Source organism: Poecilia formosa, unplaced genomic scaffold (genome assembly GCF_000485575.1).
Source record: "Poecilia formosa unplaced genomic scaffold, Poecilia_formosa-5.1.2 Scaffold207, whole genome shotgun sequence".
Taxonomy (NCBI): Eukaryota; Metazoa; Chordata; class Actinopteri; order Cyprinodontiformes; family Poeciliidae; genus Poecilia; species Poecilia formosa.
The window spans coordinates 301,830-312,932 of NW_006800146.1; the positions used below are offsets into that span (position 1 = coordinate 301,830).

Sequence of the window (11,103 nt, forward strand, 5' to 3'; positions counted from 1 at the left end):
TTTCAGCAGTCAATAGAAACAGGATGCAGGTTGGTCAGTGTGGCATTGCCAACATTATCATGGTCAAAGGAAGTTAATTTTCTCAGCCGCCCACCTTTCCAGACACATGCAGAACTCGCAGTCTTTTTAACCCTTGTGCATGCGAGGACTGAGGCAAACGTAGAGGACTATGACAAATAATACAAGTTTTACATGAGTGGGGTCGGTTCGACCCCATTTCTACATACAAGGGTTAAGTCAGATATCAAAGAGCTAACCTCGATTCACGTCTACCACCTACTCTGAACACAGTACAGTACCCAGGTCTTCCAGATGTGTTTAAACTGAAACACAACCATTGTGATTTCACAGGAACAAAATTTCTTCAGCTATTCTTTAATGTTAATTCACTGTAGTCTGACGTTATTTTTGCTAATTTTCCATTTATGTCTAGACTTCAGAGTGGATATACTCTGAAGTATAGAGTATAACCACAGATGTTTAATGCTAATATAAAACTTTACCAGTAGTCAAGTTTGTATCGTAGTTTGATTTCTGCCTTGAAACTCAACTTGAATCAGGGTTTCCCTCAGTGCACTGTAAGCCTGGCTTTTCATGCCTCCTGGTGCTCTACCAAAAGGCTCAGCAAAATTTCTGGGGGGAAACCCTGTGAATCATTTTAACTTAAAAAAGAATACATTGAAATGCATAAATACAACATAATTGTTAATCATCTAGCAATTCTAGCAACAGGGTAGTTTACTGGAATTGCCTTTCAGTAAACTACCCTGTTGTGTGACATGTAATGCAATCAGTGCAATGTCTGATATTCCAACACTCTTTTAGAGCCACGAAAGGACTAGACAGTTGTTTTGCTGCAATCCAAGTAGAGGCAAAAAATAGAACTCCAAATTTTGCCAGAAGTGAGAAGGACTCTATGTCATAGCAGCCAGGCAAGTTGAAAAAGAGGACAACAGAGAAATGTCTTCCACTTTCCTTTATAAATATTTAACAGAAATGAAAACTGCAGTTTATTTGTTCTCCCTGTAAAACACTTTGATCAGGAGGGGGAAATGTATGCAGGTTCAGTCTGTCTGAAAACAAGATTACTGGGAAACTTGTAAAATGAAATCATAGTACAGTTATTTGATAAAAAAAATTGTTTCAGCATCCAGGTGTGCAAGGTCCAGCTGCAATTTTTAATGCAACATATGCATCTGAGCTTAGATTTGTTAAACAACTCACATTAGCGAAGGTCTTTCTGGACAATATGTAAGATATGGATAATTCCAAGTCACATTCAGAAGTTTTAAAACCTTCTCATTACTCCACTTACAGTCTTATTTATAGTTTCAGTTCTGGCATAATATTAGCGCATTTTGTGTTTTTTGTTGTTAAGTTCAGTTGTGTGTCAAACAATAACATTTGTTATGCACATAATAGATTTGATCCAACGCGACGATAAACTAAGAACTTTTTTTCTAGAAAAGCGGTGGTGAGAAACTAAGCATCTGAACAATAACAAGCCCTACTCAGATGCATTACCACAACAATCCAGAAAGTTATTGCTCTATTTTACTTTAATGTGATCAGAGTCAGGTCAAGATTATTTTACTTATAACATGGGGAAATGTCTTGTTTTACGTGAAATAATCTGCCAGAACTAGTACTTTTTCATTAATATTAAGGAATTATTCAAACGTTACCTATAAATCAGTTGTGTCTTATTTAAATTGTACCAAGATACTTGCATTAGAAACTAGATCAAAAATACTTAGTAATATTTTGAGTTTTTGCAGTGAAGGTTGTTCTCATTTCAACTAAATTAACGTGTTGTTTTCTGTGCAACTCAAGGGTTTGATTACTGAAGATGAATTCAAGCTAGACAGAGCAGGTGAGAAAAGTAGGCAGGGGTAGCTATTGTTTTACCCACTACAGTAAGATGTATGTCAACATTATTCGTGTACTTCCATGAGAGATAGCCCAGCAGATAGCAGAGCCCAGTTTTTGACTGGTGGGTGTTAATAATCTCCCACTTGGGTGGTAGGGGGTGGGTCAGCGCACACAACTCACTGTGTGCCCATCCCACAGCTCAAAGGACTGAAACAAATAAGATTGAGAGGTGAAACTCAGCCACACCTGTTTCCCATAACCTTTGTGTTCCTCTCCTGGGGGGTTTGACTGCTGACTGTGCACATCCTGCAAGTATAACTCTTTAATACAGACTATAAACCACAGCGTGTCCCAGTGACCCTCGTGTAAGTCACAAAGCATGATCTTTTCTTTTAGGGAAAAACCCTGATTCCTGAAAACATCAGAAAAAAAGGAGTTAAAAAATGTCTCCCTCTGTTCATTCACAGCAGGTAATTAACCAAGGAAATATCTGGAAGCCATTTATATAGCCAAGTTTCCTATGACTCAGTGACTAAAACAGTAAGATCCTGTCTGTCCAAGATTTTTTTTGTTTGACAGGACATAGCATAAATCACAGTGAGAAAATATTGCTGCTAATATTAGCATTTCAATGTGTTTTCATAGCATTCTATCATGTCCCTTTCCATTTAAAATGCCTAGTTAATTACATATTAATGCATGGAATCAGAACCAAAGTTGAGGTTAAAAGCAATGGCTGGCGTGATTCTATATTTAAATTATTAGTATTTATTTTCCTAATCTGTCTGTTGCCCTGAGCTCATTTATTCAAACAGAAGATGTATATCTCTAAGGGCAAACTCAAAGACATTAAGACCCATTTGGAAAGCTTTTTCTATGTTAAAAAAAGGTTGAAGTTTCCAGTACATTGCAACCTTCTCACACAAGATCAAATCTACAAAGAACTGGGCCATATAAAGTTAAAGCTTCCCTTAAAAATATGAGTATTTCTGTCAGCCTCAACAAGCATAAGACGCTGTATTACGTTGTATTTAATTTGCATTTTCATTCATTTGTAACCTTATATGTTTAGATGAAGGCCATGGTCCAGTTGTTTTACTTTCCTTATGTCATGGATCAAAGTTGCTAAGGGCTGAAACAATATGTATTGCATTATCAATATCAACAGAAAATATGCCTGAACTTCGATCCAGAACTGCGCGTGGGCCTGTCACCCTAACAAATTTTGCTAGACAACAAATTGTCCCAGAAGAGATTGTGATAAGTAATAATATTGTTGTTATGAGATCATTTTCAAGTAATATCAAGACAATGAGAGAACACATTCTCAAAGTGCAATAAAAGTTTGATTCTAATGAACATGTAACACTGGAACATTTTAAATACCCCAAATAAATAAACAAAGCAACAGAAACAACAAATAAAATAAATTAGAAAGTCTCTAAACAAAATTGTCCTTAAAAGAAAGCTTAGTTGAGACTTTATCATTCAATTTTGGTGGAAAGAAAGAGAAAAAAAGAGAAAAACAATAAATCATGCAAATGAAAATTATTGAGCTTGTTTTAATTTATGATGTGTTCAGTTTATTATTGGTTATTGCGACAGGCCTGACCGCACCGCATTCTGGGGAATTTAGGCAGATGAAAGGTTTTAACCGCTCAAACTCTAAGTTCCAGCTAAGCAAGGGAGGTGGGATCAACTCTTTGGTTAACTAGTGAGTTCAAGAGGAAGCTGTGGACAAAAGAGGAAAGGTCATGTCACTAGATTGGCAGTACTTTGGATATCCAAATTTAAAGGTTTGGATATTGAAAACAAAAAACTAATCAATAATTACCATAGATATGAAACGCTTATATCATGATACATTTTTCAGCCATATTGCCCATTACTAAGTACTGAGGTACTTACAATTAAGTCAGAAAATGCACAGAGATGCAAGAAACGACCTAAGAGGAAGCAGTATTTTTTACAATATGGCAAGGCATGTCTGCAGTTCAGGTTGTAAGAGAGAGAGCAAAGATTTCTGCAGGTAAGTGGTAGGACAGCAAAGTTTTGTGTTGTATCATTTTGAGTTGTCAATCTCTATCAGCTATGGAATGTGCTGAATTTGGAAATGTTGGAAACTTCATGACTAAGGATCTATTAAATTCTTTAAAAGCTGTTGTTCTTGTAATTTTAGCTACCCTGACATAACTGCAAAAGAAAGGCTTGACAAAACATTTTGAGTGTCGCTATAATATTTTCCTGTTATTAGCAACTAAAAGAAATCAGAAATGGGTAAAATTGGTGCTGGCAGGTCAAAACCTAACAAAAAAAACACAAAAACAACAGAATCGGTCAAAAAATTCTGATCAATGTATCTCTGTTGAAGACTCAAAAGGTTGCAAGTCATGTTTTTTTCTGTTGTAAGGAATTGTTCTATCAGTATATTGATTCGGCCATCTTCGTGAACCACAGCATCTCCATTATTTCTAGTCTGCTCTGCTTTTTCTTCCACTGTGTCAACCTTTGTTATAGCTGTTCCTGTCTTCTTTCTATTGATAAAAACTGTCAAACTGTAACCTTTTTTCCAGTCCAAGTTGAACTCGCAAATTGGTCTTCTCGTTTTCAGCAGGCTGCAAAATTGCCAGCTGAAGAATGAAGTGCATACAAAATGAAGCATTGGATTAAAAGTTCTAATTAATATCCAGAAAGTGTTGCTTTTTCTGTCTTCTTGTTTCAAGTTTTTCCTTCACTGTGTTAGTCTTTTACTATTAAGAGACTGCCTAATGTTAATGAGCTTTTTTAGCTTTAACTTGCATCGTTTCCGTCTTCTCTTCAGTCTCCCACGATGCCACTTTTATGGGCAATTTTCATATAAAAAGCATGGCCATATTTGAGGTTTGACTCATTTGGCTTCCATTACTTACAGAGGTTATCTTATTTTTATGATAATACTTATTATTATTATTATTATCATCTGACTATTTGCAGATAAATGTTGTCTTGACTTCACCATGACAGAGTGATTGTTTACACATTGCAGTACTTCTTCCTAAACACAGACTAATTTCTGGTACATAAATTAAACTGTTATTTATCTTAACACATTCAAAACATAAACATTACTACATTTAGATATACTATTTTACCTTAATCACATTTAAATGTCCATTTTGTAGTGGCAGGATTTTCAGTAGAGGAAGTGAAAAATTGAAAGGCTTGCATAGAAAATCAAAAGTTTGGGTAAAAATGTTTTCTGTGACACCAGAAGAGCGATAGTTGTCATGGTCACAAACCTTTGCGTTAGTTTCCAAATTTTTGAAGAAAAATAGTTATTAGAGTAAGATATCTAAAATTCTGCAAAAGCTAGCCCGGCATCATGCAGTATTTTATGAATATAAAATTAATAAAATACTGCATGTAATTTAAGAATACATGCAGTATTTTGCTGAAACAGTGTATATCTGTTTCAGCAAAGTACACCAACAAAGAAATGCCCTGTTCAAGCAGGGCAGTAAAATACCATGCAGTAAAAATACTTTTATGTGCAAACTAAAATGAAACTTTTGGAGCTACAAAATGCATTCAACCAAATCAATAGACTGGAGGTACAGTAGTAGACTCTTTGAGGACTAGATCGTTTTGTAAATAAACACCAGTTATTTAGGAAAGGAGAAGTGTGAATGACTGTTTGGGTGACTGCTGATACAGTTTTAGACTTCATGTGTTCAACTGGGTGTGTCTGCACGAGCTTTGTGGCAGGGTGTGGCCTCTGTTGTAGATAAAAGTAGACAAAATCAAATAAAAATAAGGAACCACTCCCCCTAACATTTGCTTGGGTTTTTTGAATATACTTTAGGCGCCTTGTAAAAGTATTCAAACCCCTTCTGTTTTTTTTGTTGTTTTTTTTTACATTTGCAACTTTGCAACCATTTTGTTTGTGGGATTTGTTTGTTTGTGTGATTGTGTGATGTTTGTGGATTCGATAGACAAAAGTAAAGGACGTAATTGTGAAGTCAAAGGAACCCATATTATGCTCAACAATTTTTACAAGTGAAAATCTGAAAGGTGTACCATAAATTTGTTTTCAGTCCCTTTAAGTCTGATACCCATAAAGAAAATCCAGCTATAGGGAAGTCGGTACAGCTGCTACATGTTTAAAATTGAGATGCTATTTTAGGCTTGAATAGCTTCGCTGATAGGCTAGCTCCTTTTAGCACAGCTTCAACACAACAACAGTCTTTTCCAGCGTCCCATCAGGTTGTTTTTGAAGCAAAAATGGGCCAAGGAAAGTGGCTTTGTTGTCCATCACTATTGTCTGCTGATGCCACTTGTGCATGAGACTTGCGGGCGTACCAGAAACACAATGCAAAGGTTCCAACTTAGGACTTTTGTATGTAAAAAAAAAAAAGAAAGAAAATTTGATTATTGCACTACAAATTTGAAGTATGTCGATTGTGTACTCAAAACACGTGAATATAAAAGTTTTGTCTGGAACAAAAATGCGATTAGTTGCATTAAAATCTGAGCATGTTAAAATGTTAATTAATCAAAACTAAGATATTAAAGTCCTTACCCTAATATTAAGCCAGGCTTGCAAAATCTGTTTCAGTATACAGCTGATTACTGAGGCATGATGAATGATTTTTTTTATTTTCTTGTAGATAAACTAAACAAAATTAGGACTTTGTAGTTGATGTTGGATTTATAATAATACATCTATCAATGTTGCATGTCCTCATGTTGAAATGTTTATGCAAACAATTTACATTCACTCCATGACTGATGGATATCCACCACATTTAGCATCCCAAAACTGACCCCTAACCCCACTTAAATGTTCATACAAGAATAAATCTGAATACGTAGCATCATCAGAGCCCAGGCTACAGTAATGTATACATAGAGGATCAAAATATCAAAGGAAACCACTGCTTAAAATATTTTAATGAACACAATCTTGATCAAGAACTGATAGAGTGAGCTAAACTCTGGAGTTTTTAGCTCCAATTTCATTAATGGACCACCAGGGAGTTCCCAACGTCTGACAGTCAGTCACATCTGTCGTGGAAAAAGGAAGCAAAGGGTGGAGTCAACAGAAGCTGGTGACCACAGCCTGCTCCCTGAACCCCACACAAAAAAATTCAATGTCCCCACAACAAAGCCCCCCACTCATCTGCTCCTGGCAGATAAAACCCTGCCTGCGTTTAAAGTGATTAAGACCATTCAATCAGCCGCAGCACAAACCGAGTTTTAGGATCAAATTAGAAGGAGCAAGATGGGCGGGACAGCTGTGCTTTCAAACTTACACTCTAAAACATTCATTTGTCCACTAACTTCTGCTCTTTGAGCCAAATAAATCTTGCAATTTTTAGATTTTTATCTTAAATATGTGAGGTTTGTGGAAGATAAACTTACAGTAAGTAAGTTGTGTTAACTTGTTATTAATTTTGCCATATCAAGAGTTAAGTAATCTAGCGGTTTTAAGTTAGCACTTAAAAAACTGAAATAAGAAAAAGGCAGAAGTGTAGACTATTTCCCAGGGTGCTTAGCGGTAAGTTTTTGTTTGTTGTGCTGCACCGTGAATGAGATGGAAGCTTGCAACTTTGACCTACGTCATGTAAGTTTTTAAAGGGCCAGCATTATGTGTTTCCCAGGCCCATAAAAACATTCATAGTAGAATCAAGCAGCTATGTTACCTTCAGTTGTTATAAAAATGCTACATCAAATATGACTTAAAAGAAATTTGACTTTATAGCCTTGAAATTGGGCCTCTGTCTCTTTAAAAGTTCCTGCTCTTGTAACCGTTGCATTTTGTTTCTGGTAAGTCATCACAACAGTTGTCATCACAACTCTACTAATCCTTTAACGTTTCTGCCAGTGTACCACTGAGAAGCAGCTTGTTGTTATGAGCTCAGCAGATGTGCAGTTCCACCAGGTGTTTGCTAATTGCTATTGGCTAGTCTGAAGGAGCTGAGTAGGGGAGTCACCAGGGAAAGCTGACCTGTGAGGTTAAAATTCCAAGGAGGAGATGTGCCTCATAGGCGGAGCTAGGTCCACCAAGGCGTTTTGAACAGCTGAATGGTTGCCACAGGAGATTAGAGAATTTCTCAAGCATGTATGAAGGAATCAAGGCATCACTCCAGTTATGCTTTTATTGAGGGAATAACATCATAATATGATGTAAAGCTCAATTAAGTTTATTTTACATAATACTGCCCTATTCATGTTAAAACTATCAATTTGCAGTGGTTGAGGATAATGTCTTCTCAAAATGCTTAAGTTCTGTTCAAACTAAATATTTGAGTAGTTGACTTTATTTGCCTTTTCAAGGCAACAAGTGAACTTTCACTTTCAAGTTAAACCAAATTCCAATATTTTACAGTGTACTTTAAAATCCCTTTCTGTGAATAATTGTAACAACAAACAACCAGCGTGTAGAAGCAGATCATTTTCCCTACCTATACTATTGCTTAAAACAGACTATTACTCAAAGTAGATTTAAAGTACAAATGGCATCTCAGCATTAACACTACAATAGCCAGACAAGCCAGAAGGTGATTATCTGTATTAAGTTATGGGACTATCGTGTCAAACAAAAGGTCCTGACCTCAGATGCCCTGCGCCATGTGGTGATGATGCTATTAACCTCTCCAGGGATCATATCTGCTCTGTCAGTAATTCCTCTTTTTTTTTCCAAATCTATTTCTGACTCTGTAATTTCGGTGGCTCCATTACTCCATTATTTATTTATATTGTGAATCACGCGGCCCCTGAAGAAGAAACCACACGACGTTGCTCTTCAATTACAGACCTCACAGTCTGTAGCTACGCCTCAGACAAATCCCCTCCTCACAGTTCCGTCTCCTCCGAACCAGAAAGTCAAGCAGCGCCTCTGTCACCAAAATTCCCTTTCAAACTCGCATTTCCAGCAAGCAAAACCTATTACAGTTTTTTTTTTTTTTCCACTATAGCTGGATAGCTCGGTTTTTAACAAACTTGACCATGAAGGTGACTATGCCTGCATCCACGAGGCACCGAGCGAGCAGCGTGTTTGGATGCTGATCGGCTGAGATTGCAACAGTGTGTTGTTTATCAGCTCTCCACGTTGATTTATGATGGCGTCTTTTGTGGGTACAGACAGAAAAAGAACGGTATGAAGAAGATCCTGCAAAAAAATGTGTCTGAAGAGTGTGTGTCTATGTGAGATATAGAGAGAGACAGAGAGCGAGGAAGAGAGAGAGCGAGAGAGAGAGGGAGGGAGAGAGAGAGAGAAAGAGAGAGAGCGAGGAAGAGAGAGAGCGAGATACAGAAATGGGGTTGGTTAGAAAAAAGTACTCATTATATGAACAGTTTTGACTAATGTCAGAAGATTTCCTCGGAGGGGGAGAGGGGGTTCATGATTTCAACCCAGCTCTAATTACAAGCTAAATTTTGCAGATATTCTGGCAAGACAACATGAGAAAACGAAAGCAACGATTCACCAAGCAGAGTTATTTAGTGAGCTGATGGTTTCTTTTCCACCATTTGCGCCAAAACAGATTATTTATGCAGATATGGAAATCTGCGCTAAAAATTCTGGGACTGTAAATAATAGCAACTTTTTGGGGTTTCTGTCAAACAAACTATGCCTGTTTGTAAAAGTGATTTGAAATATCTGTTGTGTTTAGTGCCATATACTCTGAATTAATTCAGTTAGTGAGTAAACAATCAAGCAAGGCATACAGGAAAACTACTCCATATTTCACAGGTTTGCTGGCATTTATCTCTATTCTCTTTTTTTTTTTCCCCTGCCCTTGGATTCATTGATGAATCCGGCAGTGCACTGTAAGGTGGTATTTACTCAACAGCCGCCTGTGTTTGTCCCCTGTTCCGCCGTGTCCTGTAATCCCAGCTCAAGGGTGGGACACAGCAAAGTTCTCCAGCTGCTCTGCCCGGGACAGCTTGGGACGGGAAGGTGCTCTGGCTGGCAGGCAGCCCAACTTCAGGTCAATACTTCCAGAGACTTTGCGGCTGCAGCAGTGGCTCTGCCTTAAAATAAGTCTTCCCTCCCCCTCAACCCCACCACCCCTCCACCCTGCCACACAGAGGAGTCGGCGCTGCATCCCCTCTTTTTCTGTATCACATAACGTCTCTTTATCCACCCCCCTCCCCATCTGCAACCAACATCTTGGCAAACTTTTCACATCAGGAGCAAACCCTCTTTGCCTACTATAAGTGACGCCCAGATTATTTCGTGTCGTTTCTATTTTTGTCCAACCGCAAAAAGAAAAGAAAAAAAAACTGTGCTGGTGCTGCTGCTGCTCAATGGGCTCCAAAGCCATCTGAGTGGGAGAAATCCCAGCCGGTATTTCCCTCAGATTCCCCGCATGATGTTAGCTACAAGTAACTGTTAAATCAGAGTTAGCGGATAAAAGTTGTCACTCGAACTCATTTAGATCTTGCTTGAGGTGGCTCGTATTTAGTATGCAGCCGCTCCGAGATTAACACCGTTTTACAGAGATGGTACCGGAGTGGCATTCAAATGGATGAAGAATCAAGGTTTAGCTAACGGTCAACGGATGCCTGCGGTGACTTTCTGTCGCTCTCAAACAGTGGCCGTCAGGAGACGACGACTGGTCCTATTTTATAGCTAACTAACACATACAACTACCAGGAGCCTGAAAGAGTATAACACGGTATGAAATGTTAATCAGTGCAGTGTTGGTCAGTTCAGCTGTGCCGATTCAAAGTAAAGAATGGACCGAGAGCAGCGCCACTGCAACTTCTCTCCGCTACCAAGAAAAGTAGCTCGAGCGAAAACAAGCAGAGAAACCGTTAACTCACCGACGGCTCCGCACAGGATGAAAAAGGACGTTAAAAGTCGCATTCCGTTATTAGGTACTGTCCTCCGGTTCGTGGGTCTAGTCTCCATGGTTTCTCCGTGTGTCTGTGCGATTCGGCACTTTCAGTATGTCCTCCTTTCTCCTCGCTCGTGCCTTCTCTCTCTTTCAGGATGGTTCGGCTCGCGCTCCTGTGGAACTGCTCTCCATAGCAACGAAGCCGCATGGGCTGTACCACTTTTAACAGGACAACAAACAGATCCAAAACATATACAAACTACGAAAAACTACAAATACAACGAAGTATTATCAGTGAGAATGCATTCAATGCATTCTCACTACTAGTGTTTCTGTTTCCCTTTATCAGTGAGAATGCATTCAATGCATTCTCACTACTAGTGTTTCTGTTTCCCTTTATTATCAGTGA

At 38.3% G+C, this 11,103-nt stretch overlaps 1 protein-coding gene across 1 annotated transcript in view; it reads right to left on the minus strand.

Annotated features, from left to right (window-relative positions):
* Positions 1 to 10,894, minus strand: part of nectin3a (nectin cell adhesion molecule 3a) — a 53,390-nt gene extending 42,496 nt beyond the window's left edge. The window contains exon 1 of the mRNA XM_007567377.2: positions 10,681 to 10,894. Coding sequence (XP_007567439.1) covers positions 10,681 to 10,768 — 88 coding nt within the window. The 5' untranslated portion in view covers positions 10,769 to 10,894. The remainder of the gene's footprint in view (positions 1 to 10,680) is intronic.
* Positions 10,895 to 11,103: the final 209 nt, after the last annotated feature.